Here is a 27,088-nt window from a genome sequence, read left to right as displayed (position 1 = left end):
TCCCCGCTCCACCCAGCCGGAGAGGGCCTAATGGTTGTCCAGGCAGCTCTATCCCCGCCCCTTCCCTGTACACACGAGGCCACCCGGGCTTCTTGGCCTCGCCGCCATGTCGCGCTTCACACGCATCCAGCCGTCCGCCTGGTCCCCCCTCTTTCGGGGACAGCTGAGGCCTGCGACGGCCTTGGGTGCTGTTAACCCGTCCCCCGCAGTCCCCTCCCCTCAGCAGCGCCCGCCGGAGCCCGCCGGCGAAGCCGCCGGCGGGGAGCTGAGGCGACGCCTGCGCTTCCGCCGCCCCGGCGGGTCTGAGGGCTGGGGCGCCGGCTGTGCCCAGGCCCGGCCCCCTCTGCCTTCTCCTCCTCATCCTTCTCCTCCTCCTCCTCCTGGCCGGCCCCTCGCCCCGCCCAGTGTCTGCGGGGAAGGGAAACCGAAAGTGCGCGGCGCCGGGCGGGGCAGCCGACCTGCCTGGGCCCGAGTCCCAGCACCAGTCTGAGGCGGCGGTGGCGGCGAGAGGACGCATTGGAACCCGGTGAGCGACCCCTGCCCCGCGCCCCAGCCCGGCACCTGCTCCCGCCGGCCGCGACCCCACGTGCCGGCGCCGCTCCCCCACTGCTTCTGCCGCCACTTCTGTCCCGACGCCCGCTTCAGCGCACCCGCCACCTCCTCAGCCCCTCGGGTCCCCATCACCCGCCTCAGCACCCGTCACCCCCCAAGAGCCCCCATCACTTCCTAGCGCCCCCAGCATCCACCTCTACTGTCCCCTCTCCTCAGTGCCCCTCTTAGCCCCTCCAGCGCCACATCACCTCCTCGGAGCCCAGCGCCTCCGTCACTCGTCTCTGCCCCACCTCGGCACCCCGGTTCCTCCCGCAGCGCCCCCTTCACCTCCTCTGCCCCCAGAGCCTCCATCACTGCCTCCGCCTCCAGCCCCATCATCTAGTTCTCCTCTGTCCCCCGTCTTCACCCTCACTTTATGCCAAACCCCTCTTCATCATCTTCCATCCTTACCGCCCATCACATCATTCATCCCCCATCTTCTAGAAGCACCCTCCGCACCTAGACTCCCCATTCCTGTATCCCCATCCCCATCACTTCAGCAAGCACCTCCCAGCTGAGCTCAGCCCCACCCTCTTCTTGAGGCCCCCAAACCCCTTCCCCTCTCCCCCATCTCCCTGCTGCTCCCCGCGTCAGCCTTGCCATGGCGCCTTCATGTCCCCACACAACCCTGGCTCTCCCTTGACCCTACAATATCTCCATAAGAACCTGCTGGGCTCCCCGGTGCAAGAGACTCCTCCATCCTTTCTGGTACTCTCTCAGGACCCTGGAGACTTCCCCTTGAAACTCAGCTCTAACCTCTTTGATCCCACAATGGTAATTACCATTCTTCTCTAATTTAACTCCTATACCAGCTTGACCATCACTGATATTCTTCTTCCTGCCCTTTTAGGCCTTGATTCCCAAAGAAACCCACTCTAGTCTGCTTTTTCGTAGCATTTCCTGTTTTTCTCTGCTCCTCCCTTTCTGTGCTTTCCTTTTTTCTTTTCTTCTGTTTCTTTTAGCCCAGAAAATTTGTGAGTTTCTATTTGAGTATTTTCAACAAGAGGAAGTAGGGATTTTCCCTTCAGATAATTTTTTTAATTAAAAAAAAACCTCTAAATATTGAACTTGTGCCATGAGAGCTGGGTTTGATAAGATGAGGGTTGAGATTCACCAAAAATATTCCCAGCTGGAAGGAAAGGGACTCCTTTTTCTGATGAGGTTAAAAGCTATTCTTCATATAATGCCAAATCTATTCACAGTTTCCAACTATGAATATTTTAAAACTCAGTGAGAGGGACAGTTGAAAAAGTCCCTTTGCTGAGGACCCTCAGTCACCGACTCTTTCCCTAGCCCCAGCCCACATGATGTGTATGAGTTGGATTGAGAAGTTCCCTTAAAAGGGGCTTCCTCTTCCTCTTATGGCACTACTGTCAAAAACCATCAAGGTAGAAGAAAGAGAAGAAAAGGACTGCAGATTCTAGCTGGTCCTGAGGAAACAACATCCCATAGATGCTAAGCCTCCTGGTAATTGAAATATGTTGTTTCTTTCTCTTGATTCAGTAGAGTGGAGGGCTTAATCAGTTTGTCTGTGTTCCAAAGAGTAGGATAGGGATAACTCAAGTGTTTACAAACTATAGAGTCCTATAAGCTATAGAGAGTACTATATGATGTAAATGCCGGGTGGGTTGGTGAACACATGGATTTTGGATTAATAAAAATGTAGTTCTTAGTATCCTGGCAACAATATTTGTTTACTTTATAAAAGAGGAAAATGAAACCTAGCAACTGATTAAGTAACTTGGCTAAAGGCATAAACCAAACATGAATTGTAAATGGGAATTGTTGACACTCCCTCAACCCCAAGAAAATACAAGGATAAAGAGAAGGGGAAATTTGATTCTTTGAAATTTGATCCTAAATTGTGAATTTAGTATTTTATATTATAATTGGGTGTTCACAGAGTTGAACACTTGTGCACAAGATTAAAATCTGTGTTTAACTCTTACTTAACAAATCATTAAGATACAGAGGCAGAAGGATTAGCTTGATGCTTTTTGGAGTTTTTTCTGCTAGATGCTGTGTTTCAAGGGCGCTAATAACTCTCACCTTGTGCAGATTTCCAGGTAACTGAAAGTAACATAAACCTGGAGGAAATCGGGTAACTCAGACATGGAGGACAGAAGACCTTGTCCAGAGGCCAGGCGCAGAAATCTTCATGCTAACCACAGAGGTGAGCAAGATTTTCTACCCTAGATGGTCCCAAACTGATGATAGTTACGATTTTTTTACTTTACACGACGGACCTAAAGTGATATGCATTGAGTAGAAACCATACTTCAGATTTTGAATTTTGATCTTTTCCTAGGCTAGATATGTGTGTAGTAAGATACTCTCTCGTGATGCTGAGCAGTGGCAGCGAGCTGCAGCTCCCAGTCAGCTGCGCTATCCCAAAGGTAAACAGCTGTTACACTTATAACCATCCTACACCCAGACAACCATACCATTCTTCACTTTCAGTGTAGTATTAGATAAATTACATATTCAACACTTGGTTATAAAATAGGCTTGTATTAGATGATTTTGCCCAACTCTAGGTGAATGTAGGTGTTCTGAGCACATTTAAGGTAGGCTAGGCTAAGCTGTGATGGTTGGTAGGTCAGGTGTATAACTGCTTTTTCAGCTTACAATGTTTTCAGCTTACAGTGGGTTTATTGGGAAGTAACCCCATTGTAAATCAAAGAAGATCTGTAATGGGAAGGAAATTCCCTATCAATAAGCAGGCCCACCGAAATTGACTGCACCTTTCAGGTAAAGAATGGTTTATTCCCTAGCTACAGCATGAATGACTCAGAAACCAGACAGCCCTCCCCTTTCCATAAGAGAGCTGATAAATGGGTACAGTTCACTTTAGCAAAGGTAGTCATGAGGTGTCAGAAATGGATATAACTCTGGTTTAGAGCAATATTATCCAATAGAAACATAATGCAAGCCAAAAATAAAATTTTTAATTTTCTACTGGCATCATTTTAAAAATCAAAAAGAAACAGGTGACATCCATTTAAAAAACTTAATACTAATTTAATAAAAGTTGGAGTTTGTCTTATTTAAGCCAGTATATCCCAATAATATCATTTTATACTATAATTGAATATATTTTATTATTATAGTACTTTTTTTGGAGTTTTTTTCTTCCAGTTTTGTTGAGATATAATTGACATACTAACACCATATAAGTTTAAGGTGTACAGAGTAATGATTTAACTTACATCTATCATGAAATGATTACCAAAACAAGTTTTTTTGTATATATATATTTTTATTGTAGTAAATTTACAGTGTTGTGTTTATTTCTGCTGTACAGCATAATGCTTCAGCCATACATGAACATACATATATTTGTTTTCATATTTTTTTCACCATAAGTTACTGCAAGATACTGAATATAGTTCCCTATGCTATATAGTATAAACTTGTTATCTGTTTTATATATATATTAGTTACTATCTGCAGATCTCGAACTCCCAGTTTATCCCTTCCCAGCCCCCACCCTTTTGGTAACCATATGTTTGTTTTCTATGTCTGTGAGTCTGTTTCTGTTTTGTAAATAAGTTCCTTTGTCTTTTTTTTTAGATTCCACATTTAAGTGATATCATATGGTATTTTTCTTTCTCTTTCTGGCTTACATCACTTAGAATGACAATCTCCAGGTCCATCCATGTTGTTGCAAAAGGAATTATTTTATTATTTTTTATTTTTTATGGTTGAATCAAAATAAGTTTAGTGAACATTCATCATCTCATATACATACAAATTTAAATAGAAACAACAAATTTTTCCTTGTGATGACAATTTTTAGGATTTACTGTATTAATAACTTTCATATGTAACATAGCAATATTTATTATATTTATCATGTTGTATATTACATCCCTAGTACTTATTTACCTTATAACTGAAAGTTGTACCTTTTGACTTCCTTCATCCAATTCCCCTTCTCCCCACCCCTTGCCTCTGGAAACCAGAAATCTGATCTTTTTCTATGAGTTTATTTGTTTTTGAAGTATAATTGACCTACAACATTCTGTTAGTTCCTGTTACACAACATAGTGTTTCAGAATTTCTATACATTTAAAAATAACCATAGTAAGTCTAGTTACAATCTGTTACCATGCAATGATACTACATAATTACTGACTATTGTTGTGTTTGTTCATTTCTTTTGTTTTTTAGATTTCACATATAAGTAAAATCATACAATATTTATCTTTCTCTGTCTTATTTCACTTAGCATAATACCCTTTAGGTCCATCTATGTTGTTGCAAATGGCAAGATTTCATCCTTTTTATGGCTGAGTAATACTCTACATATATATGTTAATCTCATACATCTTTATTCATTCATATATTGACAGGCACTTAGGTTGCTTCCGTATCTTGGCTGTTGTAAATAATGCTACAGTGAACGTAGGGGTGCATAGATCTTTTCTTATTAGTATTCATAATACTTGAATAATTTTAATATTTTATTTATACTCCCAAATATTCAAATACTATTATTTTGAGATGTTACCAATATAAAAAATTTAATGAGATATTTTAACTTTTTTGCTATTAAGTCTTTAAAATGCCATGTGTTATTTTACAAATCTTAATTGAGACTAGTCACATTTAAGATGCTTAACAGCCACACATAGCTAGTAGCTATGTATTTAAAAGTATGTGTTTAGAGTCCTAGTCACCAAAGCAAAGTTAGTTCCAAAAGCATCACTCTACTGCAGTGATTATTCTGTTTGCTCAGGACTCTCTAAAACAGAACTAAACTAAATAGATTCTGGCCTTTCCCAAAGTTTGCATCATGTCATCTGAGTTTCAGTTGTGGCACAAATGAGGAAGAAGTATAAAATTCTATTTTCTGAGCTATGTGAATGTTGAAAGGATGAGAAATGATACAATTTTCTGTTCTTCCAAAACATTGAGTCTTCTAATCAGACCAAAATATTAAAAGCAGGACTTTCTTCTGATATCTTGGATTTTGAAAAGTAAATATAAAAGTAACAAGTATAAAAATTTAGAGTTTGGGGGGAGGGTATAGCTCAGCAGTTAAAAGTATAAGCTTAGCATACATGAGGTCCTGGGTTCAATCTCTAGTACCTCCATGAAAACAACTAACTAAATAAATGAACCTAATTACCTCCCCCACCAAAACAAGCAAACAAAGAAAAACAAAAAACCCCCAAATTTAGAGTTCAGTAGTACAGTATTTATATCTTACCAAATTTTTCTTTATCTCATCACATTAAAATTTTTTAAAAGTGCAAAATAAGGAAAATGTACATCAACGGATTTGGAATTTGATGGCATGAAATTGTAAAATCACCTTGAATATGATGTACATTTGAAACTTTTATGACATTTGTTATCATTAAATCGTTGTATACAGTCTTATTTTGTTTGTTTGTTTTTAAAATCTCCAAATCATTCTGCTAAGTTGGGTCAGCTCCAGAATTAGTTTTAAAGGAAAGGAAAGTGAAAAAAAAACAGACTTGGGAATGTTGGCCAAGGTCACTTATGAAATGTGTGGCAGATCAAGGAAGACAAGTTCGGCTTCATCCACAGGATGATGATGGCTTTCCTGTGTGTGCTGGGTATGTCTCCTCCCTCCCCACGCCTCCCTGTCTGAGGATTGATAATAGATAAGTACTATGTGGATGAACTCATGCTGCAGAGAGGAGGAAAAGTTAAGTTTCATTTTTCAGTTTCGTAAACCAAAGTTTGAGTTTCATTTTTCGGTTTCCTAAATCAAAGTTGAGTTTCTTTTTTCGGTTTCCTGAAACAGAACTTGAGTTTTATTATTCAGTTTCCTTCACAATCTATTAATTGGCTCAAAAACAACTTGGTAGAGGAAGCCCTTTGCCATCTGATGTTGGGCAAAGTTCAAGAAGCATTTCCCTTTATAGTTTTATCCCACTTGTTGTTGCCTAATTGTTTAGCGGCAGAGCCAATGGCCCTAGAAGTCAATAGGGTATTCCCAATAAAAAATTATTGCTAGTGCTGCTGGTAATAGCTAACATTAACAAGAGCTTTTTATGTGTCAGGTAGTATTCTAAATACCTTATAAACGTTTAATCTTTACAACAACCCAGATAGTGAGGCTTAGAGAAGTTACTCAACTTGGCCAGGGTTATGCAGTAAGGAAATACCTAGGGCAAGATTTGAACTAGGTCTGTTTGACTGTGAAACTCATACTCTCACTATTATTTGGTACTGGCAAGAGACTAGAAGCAATGAGATGATCTTTTTTGAGCCTCTGAAATAATCCCAGTTTGTGAGGATTAAATGATTATCTTTTCTCTATCATGTATTCGGCACTCAAAAAATGTTTATCCCTTTTTAATTCTGCACCCTTTGAAAAAAACAGTATTTTCACAATATACAGAGCAACCGTAGTTATCTATTTTACATTTATTACATGACTTGGTAGGAAACCTTTTTTTCTCTCCGAACAAAACCTAAGCTCCTCAATTGTTTTGAAAAATGAAAGTATGTTCATATTATTGTCCTATTGAATTTTCTCACACCATGATTTTTGTGCTTACCCAATATTCCCATTGTGTTTAGGACCTATGGATGGAGAATTACCACCAAGAGCTAGAAATCAGGCCAATAACCCACCAGCCAATGCTCTCAGAGGAGGAGCCAACCAGCCCAGAAGGCATCCTAGAGCCAACAACCACCCCATTCCTCACCGGCAAAGAGAAGAAAGATTTGCGGCCATGGGCAGGAACCCACATCAGGAAAGGGGGAACCAGGAGGGGCATGCCAATGATGAACCTAGAGGCCAAAGACATGGTCAGGAAAATGACACCAGGCCAAGAAATGGCAACCAGGAGGGAAGGAACCGCAGACCACCACGGTCTGATGAAAACTTTCAGCAGTGGCGGACCCCCCATCAAAAGCCTGCAGAACAGCCACAGCAGGTGAAGAAACTGGGCTACAAGTTCCTAGAAAGTCTTCTACAGAAAGACCCCTCTGAGGTGGTCATCACACTTGCCACAAGTTTAGGACTGAAGGAGCTCTTGTCTCATTCTTCTATGAAATCCAACTTCCTTGAGCTCATCTGCCAGGTTCTTCGGAAGGCTTGCAGTTCCAAAATGGACCGCCACAGTGTTCTCCATGTCCTGGGCATATTGAAGAACTCCCAGTTCCTCAAAGTCTGCTTGCCAGCTTATGTGGTAGGGATGATCACTGAACCCATCCCTGATGTTCGAAACCAGTATCCAGAACACATTGGCAACATCATCTCCCTCGTTCAGGACCTTGTAAGTGTCTTCCCTGCTAGCTCTGTGCAGGAAACTTCCATGCTCATTTCCCTCCTGCCAACTTCTCTTAATGCTTTGAGAGCCTCTGGTGTTGACATAGAAGAGGAGACAGAGAAGAACCTGGAAAAGGTCCAGACCATCATTAAACATCTGCAGGAAAAGAGGCGAGAGGGCACTTTAAGAGTGGACACCTATACTCTTGTGCAGCATGGGGCAGAAGACCATGTTGAGAGCTACCGGACCATTCCCATTTACCCCACTTACAATGAAGTGCACTTGGATGAGAGGCCATTCCTTCGTCCCAACATCATTTCTGGAAAATATGACAGCACTGCTGTCTATCTGGATACCCACTTCCGACTTCTGCGAGAGGATTTTGTCAGACCCCTACGAGAAGGCATTTTGGAACTTCTCCAAAACTTTGAAGACCAAGGCCTGAGGAAGAGAAAGTTTGATGATATTCGAATCTACTTTGATACCAGGATTATCACCCCCATGTGTTCATCATCAGGCATTGTCTACAAGGTGCAGTTTGACACAAAACCACTGAAGTTTGTTCGCTGGCAGAATTCCAAGCGATTGCTCTATGGGTCCTTGGTGTGCATGTCCAAGGACAACTTTGAGACATTTCTTTTTGCTACTGTGTCTAACCGGGAGCAGGAAGATCTCTGCCGAGGAATTGTCCAGCTCTGTTTCAATGAGCAGAGCCAACAGCTACTAGCAGAGGTCCAGCCCTCTGACTCTTTCCTCATGGTGGAGACAACTGCATACTTTGAGGCCTATAGGCACGTCCTGGAAGGACTCCAGGAAGTCCAGGAGGAAGATGTACCCTTCCAGAGGAACATTGTGGAGTGTGACTCTTATGTGAAGGAGCCAAGGTACTTGCTAATGGGAGGCAGATATGATTTCACTCCCTTAATTAAGAATCCCTCGGCCACTGGGAAATCTCTGAGAAGCACCGAGAGCTTGAGACGTCCCAGAGTTAATGTCTTAGACCCCAGCCAGTGGCCCTCAAAAGAAGCCCTGAAGCTGGATGACTCCCAGATGGAAGCCTTGCAGTTTGCTCTCACAAGGGAACTGGCTATTATTCAAGGACCTCCTGGAACAGGTAAGAGAGAAAACTTTTCTGAGCACATGACATCTGCCCTTATGAGATAGGTTAAGGGAGGCTTGATTCTAGGTTTCTAGAATGTCTCAATTAAAAACATTCCCCTGAAATGGGCATCAAACTTCTTTAAAAAGTAGCTGCGCATAGTGATTTTCCAATGAGGACCCACACCAATGTGCATGGTAATAGACCAAAAATCACAAGATTAGAAGACTGCTAAGGGGTCAAACTTAGGAAGATGTGTTACTTCTGCTTCATCAAAGGCTATATTGATTTGCTTGATTTTATATAACTTGAAATTAAATAATACCAAGCATATAATAGCACCGTCCAGCAAATACTGTTTTATATGCTTTGCATATGTTAACTTGTATCCTCACAACAGCTGTGTGAGGTAGAAACCATTGCATTTTACAGATGAAAAAACTAAGGCAAAAAGAGGTTGAATAATATGTTGGAGCTCACATAGATGGTAAGGGACAGACCCAGACTAGAACTCAGGCAGTCTGCCTTCTTTGTCTGCCACACTGTACTTGCTTCTCTTGGAAGTATACCTCCCTATATCTTCTTGCCCATGTGCCACTCTGTAATCCCCTGGGGTGATAAGTGCTATTAGCAGTTTGATATGTATCTTTCCAGATGTTCTCCCAGGTTAAAACTGATACATCTTTGTGTCTGTATGTGTATTTATATGTTTACATACATACATGTACACTTTTTCTGTTTTTTTAATAACAAAAATGAGATTATGCTCTATATAGTGTTCTACAATTTATAGGTATGTATACAACAACATGTTAGGGACATTTTTACATTCTTTACACTACAGCCACATGTAGAAATGTACCTTACTCCTTCTGCCATGCATGCATTCACTCTGGGGTATGAATGCACCATGATTTTTTTTTTTTTTGGTATTACATACAGTGCTTAATAACTGTTTATATATCTATATCTGTGTGTTTATCTTTGAGTACTCTACTTGTTATTTCTGTAGTTTTCTTCCCTAAAGTGGAAATTTACATTAATAGTTACAGTAGGTACTGCTAAATTACCCTCCCAAAAGAATACTTAAAAAAGAAAAGGAAAAGAAAAACAGGAAAAGTTCCTTAAAAAATGCTGATAAAGTAATGGCAATTCATGATTAAAAATTATTGTAACAATGGAAAGTTTTTTCTGATAAACACCCATATATGATGGGAAAATATGCATAATTAAAGTGGTGCTTTCAGGGCTTTAGAAAAAGGATGTACCAGTTTTTACTTCCACCAAGAATGAATGAATTAGTGTTCCCATTCCTTTGTATGCTGCCAACATTGTTGTACGTTATCAGTCTTCTTTGCTCATTAGCAGTTTTTGCTGATCTGAGAGGTTTTTTGACTCATTATTAATTTTAATTTTATGTTTTAATAAAAAACTGTTCTAATATTTTAAAAAGTCCATATCTCTCCTCCTACCATCCCACTTAGTTCCTTTATCTAAAGCAGTGTTATTATCTTCCTGTTAATCCTTCCTGAGATATTTTATGAATATTCAAGCAAATACATACTCATATTTACTTCCCCCCACTTTTTTTTAACCCACTACGCTAGAAACACTTTGCATGTTACTTTGCTCATTTATAAAATATCTTGGTGATCCTTTCATATTGTTGCACATATGTAGTATCTCTTGTTTTTGACTGCATAATATTCCATTTGTGTGGATAGCTCATAATCTCTTTAACCAGTTCCCTATAGAAAAATCTACTAATACAAACAATAATTCAGTGAATAGCCTTGTTTGTGAGTCATTTCACACACAAACAGAATATATCCAGGAGAGAAATCCCTAACTGTATCAAAAAATATGTGAATTTCTGTTTTTTATAGATATTGCCAAATTGCCCTCTGGAAATGTGTATCATAGTAGTTAATCTGTATTTCTTTAATCAAGAGTGAAATTAAATATCCCTTATTGTGTTTGTTAGCTATTTATATATTACTGCCTCTGTGGATTGCCTTTTCATATTTGCCCGTATTTCTGTTGAATGGCTTCTTTTTCTTACTGATTTGTAGGAGCTATTTGTATATTCAAAATATGCATGTTGCAAATAATTTCCCTAAATGTTATCACTTGAATTGGGAATCTCTAGTTCCAAGTATAGTAATCATTCAATCATTTCGGGCTAGCTTAAGATACACACACACACACACTCACACACATGCACGCACGCAGCTACTAAGAGCCTACCTGTGAGTTTGAGAGAGAAGTAGAAAAGGGGGTCATTTTTGAGGTGGAAATCCTACAAAGTACCCATTCTAAGGGAGAGGAAGCAGTGGGAAGGGGTGGGTAAGTATTGAATTACAAAAATTTTCCTTCCTCCTCAGGGCTCCTTATCCGTTCCTTATTTAATCCTCCAAACTAGGAACAAAAGAGTTATCCATTTCTGTTCCACACCCCCACCAAACCATTATCAAGTTCCAGTCAAGTTTATCTCTGAAACTTCTCCCCAGTCGGCCTACTTAACTTAGCTGGAGGCAGACCTAGGTCCTTACTCACCTGGAAGATGTTAGGAACCTCCCAACCAGTTCATCCCTGCTCCCCTTTGCCCACTCTTACTCAGTTATCACTTTTCCAGGGAAGACTCTTCTAACCTTACTGAGTAGGCCGGAATCCCAATTATATGTTTTATTGGTACTATGTATTTCTCATTTCTCACATTTTAATTTTGTGTGTAGGCAGGGGGTGGGGGGGGAGGTGGGGCAGGTAGGGGAGGGTGGTAATTAGGATTGATTGGTTGCTCACTTACTTGATTGATTCAAATGGAGGTCCTGCAGATTGAACCCAGGACCTTCTGCATGCTAAGCATGCTCTCTGCCACTGAGCTATACCCTGCCCATTTATGATTTTTATATTTGTGTGATTAACTGTCTTTCTCTTCTACAAGTCTGTAAGGTCCAGGAAATAAGAACCATGGCCACGATTGTATTTCTTGCACTTAACCCAGTGTCTAACACCTGTTTAGGCACTCAATATATATTATTTGAAGAAAAAAAAAAAAGGAGCAAAAATTGTAATTTACCATGCTATACTAAAAAGGTTTTTTTTTTGTATCACTTCTTCACTCAACTTTTGAGTTTTTTGAGGACAGTGGCTATCTTAGCCTGACACAATGTAAGAATTTAGCTGTTTATAGACAACTAATTGATTATTGGCCATTTACAATGAGGCCATAACTCTTAACTCCAATGTTGATTTCTGTTTTTCCCTCTTATAACAAAGGCAAGTCTGTTGTGATATATTAAAAGCATTTGTAAATAATTTGCCACGTGAGATTGGAAACAACATGTATGTCAATCAGTAGGAAACAGAAAAATACCTTACAGCTGTGAAAAACAAAAAAAGAAAGGATTCTTTGTTTTTTTTTTAACTGATATCTTTTTTTTTTTTTTTTTTTTACTGATAGAGAACTATCTCCAAGATATATTAAGTGAAAAAAAGCAAGAAACAGAACAGGGGAAATAGTCTGTTTGTATTCAGAAAAGAAAGGGAGAAGGCTCAAAAAAACTATATATTCGTTTTTGTTTGTATATACACAGAATGACTATCTCTGGAAAGTTACACAAGAAATTAGTAACACTGGTTGCTTCCAAGAGAGGAACTAGGTGACTGGGGACAGAAGAGTGAGGAGGCTTTTCATAATATATACATTTATGCTTTGTGGATTTTAAACCATCTCAGTGTATTAACTTAAAATTTTAAATAATAATAATTTGCTGTGGGTAACTAATTACTCCTTTTGGAAAGTCTCTGAGTTTTTTTAACTCTCCTTTTTCCTTGTTTTCTAGGAAAAACCTACGTGGGTCTAAAAATTGTTCAGGCCCTTCTAACCAATGAGCCTGTTTGGCAAATTAGCCTCCAGAAGTTCCCCATCTTGGTTGTGTGTTATACTAATCATGCTTTGGACCAGTTTCTGGAAGGTAATGTCTGTTGGCAAAATTGTTCCCTATTAAGACGTTTATATTTGAACCATGGGCAGCTTCAGTAGCTTTCTGTTGCTCTTTGGCTAAAGGCCATGGTCCTTACCATGAGCTGGAAGGCTTGTGTGTGTTTGGCTCCAGCCTAATTCTGTGTCTCATTTCCTGCCTCTCTCCTGTTCTCCCTAACTCCAGCAACGCTGATTGTCTACAGTTCTTTGACTTCCTCCAGCTTCTCCCTTGGTCCATGCTGTTCCCTCTGCCAAGGATGTGTTTTTTCTCTCCCGCTCTCTTTCCATCTTGATGAGTCCAGCCTGGCTGACTCCAGCTTATTCTTCAGGTCTCACTTCATGTAGGCCTACCCTTTTACCCCCAGACAAAGTTAAGACTCCCTTTGCGTTTTTCTTGAGAGACTTAGTAGATATGTAACAATTTATTTGTATGTGTCTCTACCCTAGACTACACACTGTGAAGACTGGTCCTGTGTTTTGCTATACTCAAAGATTGTGGCCCATACTAAGCACTCAGAGAATACTAATTGCATTAATGAATGAATAAGTGTATTTTTCCTCTTGTTGACTGTTATTTTTTCATTCTCTTATATCCTTCTTTCACCTAGATTAAATCTTCCTTATTCTTGGAGTCTCAGTTTAAATTTGATCCTCAAGAATTAGATCTGTACCCTACCCACACTAGTTAAGGACTCCTGTTATATACTTACAGTATCATGTATTTATAGTATTAAGTTTTATTATGATTAAATGTTTAATGTGTATCTTCTTTGCCAGACTGTGAGACATGAGAACAAATGAGGAACTGAATCTGTATTTTGATTGCTGTATCTTTAAAACCTAGCACATAGCTGACACATAATAAACAATCAGTAAATATCTATAGAGTGAATGATAGAGAACATTTACTAAGGGCTTACTTTGTGCCAGGCCCTACCTGAGAGCTACAAAAATATTCTCTCATTTACCCAGACTATAGCCCTGTAAGGAAAGTATAACTGTATTTAAATCACAGACAAAGAAGCTGAGGCTCAACTTAAGTAACCTGCCCCAGGTTACATAGCAGTAAGTGGTGGAGCCAAGACTTGGGTCCCCAGCTGTCTGATTCTAAAGCCTATGCTCTTTAAGCACAATACTGCTCTGCAAGTCACATCATCTCTGGGGCCTTCTTGTTCATTAATGGGGTAGATTTCCCATAAGTACCAGTTTGTACCATAAGGGACCAGCTGCAACAACATCCCAAACACATACAGCTCTCACGTGAGAGAATCCAGCATAGCTCCCCTCAGCTCTGCCATGCTCCACTTTGCTCCTTAGGCATCTACAAGTGTCAGAAGACCAGCATTGTGCGGGTAGGTGGAAGGAGCAACAGTGAAATCCTGAAGCAGTTCACCCTCAGGGAGCTGAGGAACAAGCGGGAATTCCGCCGCAACCTCCCCATGCACCTCCGAAGGGCCTACATGAGTGTAAGTCCCAGCTTTGGATATCTGAGATAGCTCAAGGGGAACAACCAAGAGAGCAGTGCTTTCTGGGTGCGCAGGCGGGAGAGATAGGGAGGCTCCACGAAGCTGTGAAGGATCCAGCTTTCCTTCCAGCATTCCATTCTGCTAATTCCATGGGGTGACCTTTGCCCTCATAATCCAAGACAGAGAAAGGACAGAAAAAGGCACACCCTGCCTCCCAGCCCGTGCCAGGATCTTAAAGCTACTTCCCCAAAACCAACCATAGCACTTCTGCTTACAGCCTGTTGATCAAGGAAGTGTCATCTTCTAGTTGGGCAGCCAAAACTCTGAGTTCTTATTACTAAGGAAAGAAGAGAGAAGTATCCACCACAGTATGCTCAGCCTATTTTTCTGTTGTATTATTTGTTCCCTTTTCTTACTAGTTGGTAGGAGTCTTTTAGATATTTTAGATACCAATCCGTTAGTTTTAAAACTACAGTAATGTGCTTTGGGAAATTGGTTTGTTGACTGGTCTATTTATTCTCCGTTCTGGCTATTCTTGTCTTAGCTTTGTTTTCCCTCAAGTCAGGGACTGAGTTTGGGGCATAATGATTCCTCACCATTTATTTCCCTCTGTTCTCGGCAGATCATGACACAGATGAAGGAGTCAGAACAAGAGCTGCATGAAGGGGCCCAGACCCTGGAGTGTACCATGCGTGGTGTACTACGGGAACAGCATCTGGAGAAGTACATCTCCCTCCAGCATTGGAAAAGCCTGATGAATGGACCAATACAGGTAGGAGGTGCAAGTATCTCTCTTGTCCTAGTATTTGGAGGGAGCCTTCAGCAGAAGTAGCAGTCCAAAGCATTAGCTATAATCTGATGCTACCATGATGTGAAAAGTTCCTTTTTGTAAGGAGAGGCAGGTGAGTGTACTAATCCAAAACAAGACTCAGGAGCCAGTCTGCTGGATTTGAATCCTGATTTTGCTCTAGGCAAGTCATTTAATTTTTCTGTGCCTGTTTCTTCTTATAAAGTGAGGATAAAGAACATTAAGTTGAATCATATGAAGTTTCCAGTATTTGTAAATTTAACTTGCAAAAATGGCAGTTTTTTACAGATCTACTTAATCCTTACAGGATTGTTATGAACAAACAAGTCAATATTTGTAAACCTCTTAATAAGTGTGCTCTAAGTGCTTGTTAAATGAAATAAAATCACAGTGAGGCAACCTCGCACATATAGAGAGCTTGGGAATTGACAGACCTGAGTCACACAGGCTGACTGTATGGCTCTGGTCAGTGTGACCCTCGGGTCCCTGAGCAGTCAAGCAGGAATAATAATAATGCTTGCCTTCAAAGATTATTATAAGTATCTGACACAATCTCTATAAAGTGGTTGGCCAGGAATTCAGTGAAATGGTAGCTCTTCTATCAATGGGTTGGTGATTTCCAGGGTTACAAAGCCAAAAGCCTAAAGGGGTCAGTCAGGTCCTATAAATGACTGAAGCAGACTAGCTGTGAGATTTTGGGAAGTAGAGAGGACTGTGGCAAACGGGAAAAGGGGTGGCAGCAACCCACTTCAGCCATTTGTTGCAATTCAGGAATACAGGCTCATTGCTGCCATAGCTCCTGATTCTGTCAAGAGAAGCAGGAAATTTTTGTTTTTAAAATTTTATGCAAGTCATATTAAATGGTCCAGTTACCCAAAGGTTACCAATTTGCAGCCTCTAAATTTTAAGGGAATTACTTTTTGATCGTTTGAGAAGACTGTTCCTTCATATTAGTTGTCATAGAATTCTCATGATTGATAATTCTTCCTTCCTCAGGATAGCGAATGGGTTTGTTTCCAGGGCTGGAAGCATTCCATGATGCTGGAATGGCTGGGTCTGGGTGTTGGTTCTTTTACCCAAAGTGTTGCTCCAGTGGGACCTGAAAATATAGGTAAGAAGTGTATGTCTACCTAGAACTACATATTAAGATGGAATATGGTACAGACTAGAAGAGTAGGACTTTAAATTAATACCTAGAATTTATGAAGAGCTATAATCAATCAGAAAAAGACAAATAATAGCTTAATAGGAAACTAGATAGAAGACTTTTGACACATCACAAAAGAAATCCTCATGACCAACGAAAAGTGCTCATTAGAAATGAGAGGAATTAATACTACAATGATGTAGTATTACACACCTACTAGATTGGCAATAATTAAAATGTTTGATATAATCCCACACTGATAAGACTGTGGAGCAGTGGGAACTCTGATACGATGCTAATGGGGATATTAATTGGCAAAGCCACTTTATGATAATAGAAAAACAGAAGGAACTCAAATGTCCATCCACATTTGTACAACAGATGGATCAATTACAGTCTATTCAGATAACAAATACAACTGTAAAAAGGAGTGAATTACCAGATATACAGCAACATAGATGTCTCAAAAACATGATGATTGCAAAAAGCAAGTTATAGGAAAATATATACAATATGATTTCATTTATATAGAGTTCAGAAAAGTCAAAACTATATATGTTGTTTAGAGCTATATGGACATTATATATGTGGTAAAGTTAAAAGAGAAATGAGTAATATAAAATTCAGGTTAGTAGTGCCCACAAGGGTCTTCAGAGAAATAGGTAACTTTTTGCTTCTTAAATTGGGTAGAAGGTACTTGGATGTTCATTTTATGTGTTTTTATTATCCTTTAAATTGCACATTTACACTGTATACTCTCCTTTTTGTATGTGTGTTTGACATAAGTAAAACCTTCCTTCAAAAGGCATACATACATTCATGTGATTTTTTTCTTATATAGCAAAACAATGTGTAAGGAAACCTAAGTCTCTCTCCCCTGTCATTCTTCCCCGTTTCCCTCCCCCAGAGGTAACCACTTAAACCTCTTAAGAATGTCTTCATGCCTCTAAGATCTTGTAAAATGCCCTCTTCTGTCCCTTGGCTTCAAGAGTCTCCAACCCTGTCCTGCCTGCTTTCCTCTCTTAGCTCAGGCAGAAGGGGAGGAGGAGGAGGAAGAAGGGGAAGAGGACAGTTCGCTGATTGAGATCGCAGAGGAAGCCGACCTGATTCAAGCAGACCGGGTGATTGAAGAGGAAGAGGTGGTCAGGCCCCGGCGGCGGAAGAAGGAAGAGAATGGGGCAGTCCAGGAGTTAGCTAAAGTGCTTCTGGCCATGAGGCTAGACAACTATGGCCCCAGGACAGCCGCTGGGCAGGAGCAAGCTGCAGGAGAGTGGGAGGTAAACTCACTTCCTCATGGCCCCCGAAAGCCCTAACGGAGTAAGAAATGGGAGTTCAGTTTTTACTGCCAGGTGGGTGGGGGTTAGATCTCCTGAAACAGGCCTAAGAGCATCTGTTTTTTGGGTTTTATTTATTTATTTTTTTGGAGAGGGAGGTAATTAGGTTTATTTATTTATATAATGGAGGTACTGGGGATTGAACCCAGGACCTTGTGCATGCTAGGCGTGCACTCTACCACTGAGCTGTACCCTCCCCCAGAGAGCATCTGTTCTGACTAGAACTGCAGCCCCTTATTTTCACCCACTTCTGTTGCAGTGTATTCACTTCATCCTCATAATTAGCTTACTTTACTCTTTTATAACCTAATTCTAGTTGGGTCCAGTTTTCAAGAGTATAAAAATTACGACCTTTTAGAAGGGCCCTGGGAAGAAATGCTAACTTAGAAAGGAGCAGGTAGCCAAGTGTTTCTCATGAAGTAACATCAAACATGATCTCAATGCTTGGTGCTTTCATGGACATTATCTTATCAGCTACAGACAAGTCTATGAACATGCATTAAGATTTTAGAGGATTCAAGAAAAACAGAATGAAGTAAGCTATATAGGCTGGATGGAATATTCATCCTTAATTCACCTTGAAATTTGATATTTCTCTTAGAGCCAAAATAGTATAAATGCCCAGACTTCCCCTCTGCTCCTTACTTTGGTAGAACCCAGTGGTCCTCAGAATTTACTACATGTTACTATGACAATAGAGCACTGAACCCCATTCCATTTAAAGGCCTTTTAATGAAAACCTCATTTAAAGGCCTTTCAAGGGCAACTTTGACTGAATGCAACTTTCTCCAGTCTGCCGGCTTTGAACCTGATCTCCTAGTTCAGTTCAACATCACCATATGTAATGGACAGAATCATGATCCCAATACTTGGAAGCATGGATGGAGCATTTCTCTGCCATGTGGCTGCAGGAGGAGTTGGATTATTTGGTTTTGAAGTGAAGAGAGGTCCATTGTATTGTGACGTCCATTTGGCATGACAATCTTTCCAAAGGCTCATGGCCTCAGACTCAGAAACGGCCAGGGGAGAGCACTTTCTCCTAAATGGTGCCTTTCACCCACTTGTTTAATGTACTCTTTTGTTATGATGGCATTAAGACCATATTAGCAGAACCTGTATGGCATTTAGCAAGAGAGACACATAGGTTTGCTCTCTGCTACTTTAATGACCCATGTTTTAGGAATGAGAAGCAGACTGTAGTCAAAAGATGTTCAGTGATTACTAGTGCCAGCATGCTTTTAAAGTGCTTTCCATGTATTTACTCCTTCAGTTAATCCAGCAACTCTATGAGGAGGTACTGTTATTATTCCCATTTTATAGAAGGGGATGTGGAGGCACATAGAGGTTCAGTCTAGGACCCACAACTAATAAGAGATAGATGGTACTTTGAACCCAGGTAAACTGGCTCCAGAGCCCTCATTTTGCCACTCTACAATGGAATAACTGCTGGGAGAATATAAGACACTCAGAGAAGTTCATCAGAGGTGACAGCTCCTTTTTTTAATGTGCTCTGTCTGGCCCCTACCTTGGGCTTAGAACCAGGCTCACCTCTACTCAGATAGTGACCCTGACTGGTATTGGTTTCTGCAGACCCAGCGCAGCCAGAAAAAGAAAATGAAGAAGAAAGTCAAGGATGAACTTCGCAAACTGAACACCATGACTGAGGCTGAGGCCAATGAAATCCAGGACGTTTGGCAACTGGACCTGAATTCTCGCTGGCAGCTGTATAGGTACTATGCCCACCCACCTCCCTGGCCCTAGCCAGCCCATGTAATTTCCCCAGGGGGTTCCTTTCCTGTTGCTAGAACATAAGCCCTGAAATTCTTCAACATTAGTGTTAAGTAACAATTGATTGAGTACCACCTGCCCTGAGCTGAGTGCTAGGACCTAGTCATAGGATAGAACAGACAACTGGCTCTACCCTTATGGGGTTTAGAGTCTATCTAGGGAGACAGATTAGTTAATTCTGCAAATGAAAAGTTACAAATGGGCATCAACACCAAGAAAGAGAAGAGCAAGGAGTGCTAAGAATATTAACACGGGAGCTGAGCTGGTCTGAGGTATCCAGGAAAGTAACATTGGAGGCAAGATCTGAAAGATGAGTAGAGATTAATAAGGCCAGAGGGGAAGAGGGTGCAGATGAGCTCTCAAGGACCACATAGGTGAAGGCCTCAGGGTGGGAGGAAACATGTTTGTTTGAGAAATTGAAAGAAGGCAGCCAGCATGGCTGTGACTCAGAAAGACAAATGGAAATTGAGGTCAGAGAGGTGGGCAGGGGCCAGACTGTGCAGGGCCTTTCAGGGAAGGTGAATGCAGATTTTATCTGAGGAATACCATTAGAAGGTTTTATACCAGAGTGTGACATGATCTGTTTTACTTGCAGAAAATTAGGGGAGGGCAAGGGCGGGGACTCAGGCAGGAGTGGAGCAGGGAAAATTTGTAAGAAATTCTTGAAGCTTTTAAAGTCCCTTACTTTTGTCCCAATAATTAACTTCTGTTCATTATCCCCCTCCTTTCTTAGCTCCTGACCACTTATATATCTCTCTGCACATCTTTTTGTTGGACATTTTGGACTCTTGGTTCCCTGTACACCTGGGTCTCTCCTCCCTCTTTCTCTGTGGCTTGTAACCTCCTCAGGGGTCCTGGTTCCACTTAATGTGCAGGGCACACTGAAGGGGGTTCCTCCACCTTCTCAAAGAGCACATGGCTTCCTCTCCCTGGTTCTCCACATTCTCCAGGCTGTGGCTTCAGAGGTACCAGGCCGATACCCGCCGAAAGATCCTCAGCTATGAACGCCAGTACCGCACGTCAGCAGAGAGAATGGCTGAGCTGAGACTCCAGGAAGACCTGCACATCCTGAAAGATGCTCAGGTTGTAGGAATGACAACCACAGGTAAGAAAGCATGGGGTTCACTCCTGGTGCCAAGCTCCTATCAGATTATCTAGGACAGGTAAAGAGAAACTTGTTTAGTAGGTTAGAAGAAAATACCATAAAAAGCTATTGAAAGCAAGCTGTATTTAGGGAACTGTTGGTGAAATTCACCCACCCACTCTGCTGCATTTGGAACCTCAAAGGTGAGAACATGAGGATAATGCTCTGGAGACCACCCCGCAGCACTCATTCTCATATGGTGGTCACCACAGCCTTGAGTGAATGTGAGGACTGCTGTCACAGACCCGGGCTTAAGGGTCACCAATCTAGAAGCCCAGTGGCACCGTGAGTCCACACATCAGCTCAGAGTCTTTCTTCTCTTGACTCAGGTGCTGCCAAATACCGCCAGATCCTGCAGAAGGTGGAGCCTCGGATCGTCATTGTAGAAGAAGCTGCTGAAGTCCTTGAGGCCCACACCATTGCCACATTGAGCAAAGCTTGCCAGCACCTCATTCTGATTGGGGACCACCAGCAGGTAGGGCAGGGCCCCTGGAAGATGGCTGGCTCTCTGTGGGGTGGAATCAGACAGCAAGACCCTGGCCTCTGCTTCACCAGTCCTCAAGCTTACTAGTGGCTTTCTGTGATTCCTCTTTTCCTCACCTCCCATGTTCAGTCTAAGAGCAGATGCTCTTAGATTTGGGCATATTTTAGAGGTAGCATCATCTATTTCATCTGTTGTCTCTGCTACTTTTCTAACTACCATGGCCTTTTAAGTGGACTGTTAAAACAGCATGCTTCACATCCTGCTGCTTCCATTTTTGCCACCCTGTAATCCATTCTTCATAAAGGAGCAAAAGTGAATTTTTTAAAAAAGTAAATCAGATCGTATTAGTCCCCAGCTTAAAACCCTCCAGTGGTTTCCCACTGCACTCATTAGAAAAATCCAGCTTCTTAATGTGGCCTACAAAGGCAAGTGTTCTCAGCGTGCTTCTCTGACCTCACTTCATACTACCATCTCACTTGTTCACTGTGTTCCCATCCCCTGTTCTTCATGCTCCCTCTCGTGGCTTGCCTTTTGAATGACCGGCAACTTCCTCCATGCTGGCATCAAATCAGATGTCACTGTTCAGAGAGGCCTATATAAAGAACCTCCACCCCTGGGCACTCTGTCACATCATCCTTGTTTTCTTGCTTTCACGGCTTTTGTCACTGTTTGTCCTTAGTCTGTTAACACCTAAAGCAGTGCCTGGAACATAGAAGCCACTTGAAAAACATTTGATAGCTGGGTAGATGGATGGATGGATGGTTAAAATATGTTTTTAATGGCCATTATTCTCTTCTCAGCTGCGCCCCAGTGCCAACGTGTATGATCTGGCCAAGAATTTCAACCTTGAGGTTTCCCTCTTTGAACGGCTGGTGAAAGTAAACATTCCGTTTGTCCGTCTGAATTACCAGGTGAGAAACTAAACCTCTTATTACCAGATGTCCAGGAGAAGGCTCCTGGGAGCCTACCAACTGCCAGCAAGAAAGGTCTCAAAAATAAAGCTGGCTTAGTAATGAAATGACTCTGTCAGATTTGTTTTGTTTTCTGTTTTAAAATACCATAAGATCAGTCTGTGTTGTTTGTGTTGGATGAAGGAGCTGTTTATATTTAGCTCTTTTCTCCCTATTATTCTTTTCAAATGTTATGACACCAGATTTTCCACCAGCACCTTAGTCTTTAGAAAACTGTCTGTTTATTCTCTGCCCATGTTTTTAATGACATACGTGTCTTGTTTCAGCACCGCATGCGCCCGGAAATTGCACAGCTTTTGACCCCCCACATTTACCAGGATCTGGAGAACCATCCCTCTGTTCTCAAATACGAGAAGATTAAGGTGAATCTTTCCTACCTGATCTTTCTCTGATGCTGTGAGCAACCTAGGACATTATATTTTCCTCAGGACGAAAAAGGGCTTTCAGAAGGGAATAGAGCCAACTTTAAAAAACTGGTTATTAAGAGGAAGAACAGCACAGAAGTTGAGAATACAGACCTGGGTTTTTGAATCTCGGCTCTGCCACTTAGTAGCTGTGTAAGCTTTAGCAAGTTATATACCAGTCCTGAGGTTCAGGGTCATCTTCTATACAGTGAGAATAATTGCTGCTGCCTCATTACAGTACATTCTATACATTGAAGGAGACAATGTATATAAAGCATTCAGCACAGTGGAATGCTCCTAAGTTAGCTGCTTTCTCTTCAGCCTCATTATCATAGCTGCTCCTTGTTCCCTGGACTATAACAGGTGGATTGTGGATGGCTGTTATAAATATTGACATCAAATAAGTATCTTGAAAACTAAAATAGACTAATTCTTTATGTATTTTACTGTTTGCCATGGCCCCAAAACAAAGCACATGGTGACTAACTCAGATTTAAAAACTATGGTACGGAGTATACAAAAGCCTTCTAAGGTATCTCCCTGGAACAGGGTCAGTGGCCAATGCACGTGAAGATAGAAAAGAAAAAACTACCATGAGTGAACCTTCTAACATGTCACTTCTTTTTTTTCCAGGGGGTCTCTTCCAACCTTTTCTTTGTAGAACACAACTTTCCTGAACAGGAAATCCAAGAAGGCAAAAGCCACCAGAACCAGCACGAGGCTCGCTTTGTGGTGGAGCTGTGCAAGTACTTCCTGTGCCAGGAATACCTGCCCTCCCAGATCACCATCCTCACCACCTACACCGGGCAGCTCTTCTGTCTGCGCAAACTCATGCCTGCCAAGACATTTGCTGGTGTCAAGGTTCACGTGGTGGACAAATACCAAGGGGAGGAGAACGACATCATCCTCCTCTCGCTAGTGCGCAGCAACCAGGAGGGCAAGGTGGGTTTTCTCCAGATACCCAACCGCATCTGCGTGGCCTTATCCCGCGCCAAGAAGGGGATGTATTGCATTGGAAACATGCAGATGCTGGCCAAGGTGCCCTTGTGGAGCAAGATCATCCATACCCTTCGAGAGAACAGTCAAATAGGCCCTGCGATCCGGCTGTGCTGCCAGAACCACCCTGATACCCACACCTTAGTATCCAAAGCTTCTGACTTCCAAAAAGTGCCCGAAGGAGGCTGCAGCCTACCCTGTGAATTCCGGCTAGGCTGTGGGCATGTCTGCACCCGTGCCTGTCACCCCTATGACTCCTCGCACAAGGAGTTCCAGTGCATGAAGCCGTGCCAGAAGGTCATCTGCCAAGATGGGCATCGGTGCCCCCTTGTTTGCTTCCAGGAGTGTCAGCCTTGTCAGGTGAAGGTGCCCAAAGTCATTCTCCGGTGCGGCCATGAACAAATGGTCCCTTGTTCCATGCCGGAGTCAGATTTCTGCTGCCAAGAGCCTTGCCCCAAGGTCCTGAAATGTGGGCACAGATGCAGCCACCCATGCGGTGAGGACTGTGTGCGGCTGTGTTCAGAAATGGTCACTGTGAAACTCAAGTGTGGACACAGCCAACAGGTGAAGTGTGGCCATGTGGAAGACCTCATGTGTGACATGCCAGTCAAGTGCACCACCAAGTGTGGTGCCATCTTGGACTGTGGGCATCCTTGCCCCGGCTCCTGCCACAGCTGCTTCGAAGGGCGCTTCCATGAGCGCTGTCAGCAGCCCTGCAAGCGCCTGCTCATCTGCTCACACAAGTGCCAGGAGCCATGCACTGGCGAGTGCCCACCCTGCCAGCGGACCTGTCAGAACCGCTGTGTCCACAGCCAGTGCAAGAAGAAGTGTGGGGAACTGTGCAGCCCCTGCGTAGAACCCTGTGTCTGGCGCTGCCAGCACTACCAGTGTACCAAACTCTGCTCTGAGCCTTGTGACCGACCCCCGTGTTATGTGCCTTGTACCAAGTTGCTGGCTTGCGGCCACCCCTGCATTGGTTTGTGTGGAGAACCATGCCCCAAGAAGTGCCGTGTCTGCCACCAGGAAGAAGTCACCCAAATCTTCTTTGGCTTTGAGGATGAGCCAGATGCCCGGTTTGTACAGCTGGAAGACTGCAGCCACATCTTTGAGGTGCAAGCCCTGGACCGTTACATGAATGAGAAGGATGATGAAGTTGCCATCAGGTTGAAGGTCTGCCCTATCTGCCAGGTGCCCATCCGCAAAAACCTGAGGTACGGAACCAGCATCAAACAGCGACTGGAAGAGATTGAAGTCGTCAAGGAAAAGATCCAGGGCTCAGCAGGAGAAATTGCAACCAGCCAGGAACAACTTAAGGCACTACTGGAGAGAAAGAACCTTCTCTTCCAGCTACTCCCTGAAGACTTCCTGATGTTAGAAGAGAAGCTGGCCCAGAAAAATCTGTCAGTGAAGGACCTGGGCCTTATTGAGAATTATATCAGCTTCTACAATCACCTGGCTGGCCTATGGGATTCCCTGAAAAAAGTGCATGCTTTAGAACAAAACAAAGTGAGGACTCGATTAGGCCAGGTTCATGAGTGGCTAGCCAAGAAGCGTCTGAGCTTCACCAGCCAGGAATTAGATGACCTCCAAAGTGAGATCCAGAGGCTCACGTACCTGGTGAACCTCCTGAGCCGCTGCAAGATGGCAGAGGGGAGGGTGAGAGGCAGCGTAGCAGAGGAGGTTTCCAGTGTCCGGAAGATCCTTGAGAAAACGTCCAAGTTCACCCGTGCCGATGAACAGCTTGTGCAGAAGAAGATGGAAGCTTTGAAAGCCACCCTTCCCTGCTCTGGCCTGGGCATCTCAGAGGAAGAACGAGTGCAGATCGTCAAGGCCATGGGTTTCCCTCGTGGCCACTGGTTCAAGTGCCCCAATGGCCACATATATGTGATTAGCGATTGTGGGGGAGCCATGCAGAGGAGCACATGCCCTGACTGTAAGGAAGTGATCGGGGGCATAAATCATACTCTGGAAAGAAGTAATCAGCTTGCTTCTGAGATGGATGGAGCCCAGCACCCTGCCTGGTCTGACACAGCCAACAACCTGATGAACTTTGAGGAGATCCAGAGGATGATGTAGGAGGAGGGCTCACTGCTGCCTTTGGCCCTGGCTGCCACCTGGCTGGGGCTGGCTCCCTCATGAAGGAACAGAAGTTTGTTTTTTATTATTGTTCTTTAGTCTTAGCACCTGTTTAAGGGTCTACTTTTAGGGCTTGCCCACATTTGTTTCTAGATTTCCCCCTGCGCTAGAGTAAGCACTTTACCTCCAGAACTGAGCAAAGTTAACAGATTTTTCCTCTTTATCTCTCCTACAAGTTAGTGGACAGACTGCCTGGAGCATGTTTGGGGCTTCCACCCAGGGCTACCTCGTGGTATCTCTGGGTCCTGACTCAGTCAGATGTATTTTCTGCAGTGCTCCAGAGGCAGGTAAGAGCTCTGTGAAGCAGGCTCATTCTAATTGCCAGGCCCTAACTTGCAGACTAACTTCCATTCCAATAAACAGAAGCCCAGAGGAGTCGTTTATGAACTGCTTGTCCTTTCAAGGAGCACAAGAATCCCTCCTCCCCTCCTCTTTGGGCACCCTCATTCCAGAGGACTGAGGCATGTGAAAGGCAGACTTCACTGACTAATCCTGCCCCAGTTACACAGTCACTGAGAGTGGGGGCAAGTGACTGACCACAGCTGGGGGCTAATGCAGCAGGCCCAGGCTCCCTAAGGAGTGATCCCCATGCCTTTCCTGTGACTGACTTGCACTTTGGGAAGGTGGAGGTTTCTTTGCCTGCAGTAGGGGTTCCGTAGCCACACAGGTTCCCTGAGGCCCTGAATGGAACTAAAGTCACGTTTGGTACCAGCAGCACCTATCCAAAGTGTAATCCTTTGTCCCAACACCCTCTATTGCAGCTTTTGCCTGGGCAGGGTTAGCATGCCAGCAGCTTCTGCAGGTCCCAGATCCATACCAGAAGCCAGCCCCCAGGCCTGCTGCCTGCATACATATTCCCTCAGTCCAGTGTTTCCTAGAACTGACACTTAGTCATCTCAGGTCTTTCTAATGTTGGTGAGAAAAACATCCCTTTCCTATGTACGCATTTCCTTTTTGTCTTTACTATGCACTTTAGCCTATAAAGCCAATTAATAAAAACAATGATTGAGAAAAGTCAGTGATCCGTGTTTGTCCTCAACTGTTAAAAACAGCTCAGGCGGCTTGAGACAGTGAGGATGGGAATGGAGACACTGCCTACAAGGAGGTCATTCTTCTGTTTCTGTGGTATGGGTTTTTTTTAACTGCTAAGTCATTTTTAACTCCTGGTAAAAAATGTTTCAGCCTGTGCAAACAAGGTATACTTGAAGTTTCCTTCCCTAGAGGCAATCCTGTTAACAGCTTCATGAGTCCTCCCAGAGATAATCAGTCCATGCATATGCAACGTATAGCCCTTAGAAAGGTATGTAGTTCTGCACTTTGTTTTTTTTTTTTTTTTTAATCTAACTCGGGGATCTTTCTTTAAGCACATACAGTCTGAACCACAGTCCATCTTGTGAGTGTGCTATTTACTAAACTGGAACCCTTTGTTGGCAACTTTTAGGCGCAGCCTAAATGAATAGCACTGAACATAATCTTTAA

The 27,088-nt window shown here is 42.8% G+C and overlaps 1 protein-coding gene across 3 annotated transcripts; it reads left to right on the top strand.

The window, feature by feature from the left end:
* Positions 1 to 119: 119 nt before the first annotated feature.
* On the top strand, positions 120 to 26,627 carry ZNFX1 (zinc finger NFX1-type containing 1). 3 transcript variants are annotated; one of them, XM_074347413.1, is made up of 15 exons: positions 120 to 526; positions 1,255 to 1,365; positions 2,650 to 2,764; positions 7,153 to 8,961; positions 12,792 to 12,923; positions 14,249 to 14,397; positions 15,020 to 15,169; positions 16,202 to 16,316; positions 17,379 to 17,629; positions 19,277 to 19,416; positions 20,425 to 20,579; positions 20,948 to 21,093; positions 21,903 to 22,013; positions 22,340 to 22,435; positions 23,111 to 26,627. In XM_074347413.1, exons 3-15 carry the CDS (start codon positions 2,704 to 2,706, stop codon positions 25,547 to 25,549), a joined length of 5,754 nt encoding a protein of 1,917 aa, XP_074203514.1. In that variant the 5' UTR covers positions 120 to 526; positions 1,255 to 1,365; positions 2,650 to 2,703; the 3' UTR covers positions 25,550 to 26,627. The 3 variants fall into 3 exon arrangements, with proteins under 3 accessions (XP_074203514.1, XP_074203513.1, XP_010956927.1); XM_074347412.1 differs by lacking the exon at positions 1,255 to 1,365; XM_010958625.3 differs by lacking the exons at positions 120 to 526; positions 1,255 to 1,365 and adding an exon at positions 1,904 to 2,058.
* Positions 26,628 to 27,088: the final 461 nt, after the last annotated feature.

This window comes from Camelus bactrianus, chromosome 19 (assembly GCF_048773025.1).
Source record: "Camelus bactrianus isolate YW-2024 breed Bactrian camel chromosome 19, ASM4877302v1, whole genome shotgun sequence".
NCBI classification, from domain to species: Eukaryota; Metazoa; Chordata; class Mammalia; order Artiodactyla; family Camelidae; genus Camelus; species Camelus bactrianus.
Note: the sequence above shows the minus strand (reverse complement) of the source record. Positions and strands in the feature narration are given on the sequence as shown.

Coding starts and splice junctions, on each gene's coding strand:
- ZNFX1 (XM_074347412.1), top strand. CDS start 2,704: ATGGAGGACAGAAGACCTTGTCCAGAGGCCAGGCGCAGAAATCTTCAT. Junction 8,962..12,791: donor TCAAGGACCTCCTGGAACAG/GTAAGAGAGAAA, acceptor CTTGTTTTCTAG/GAAAAACCTACGTGGGTCTA. Junction 19,417..20,424: donor TCTCGCTGGCAGCTGTATAG/GTACTATGCCCA, acceptor CACATTCTCCAG/GCTGTGGCTTCAGAGGTACC.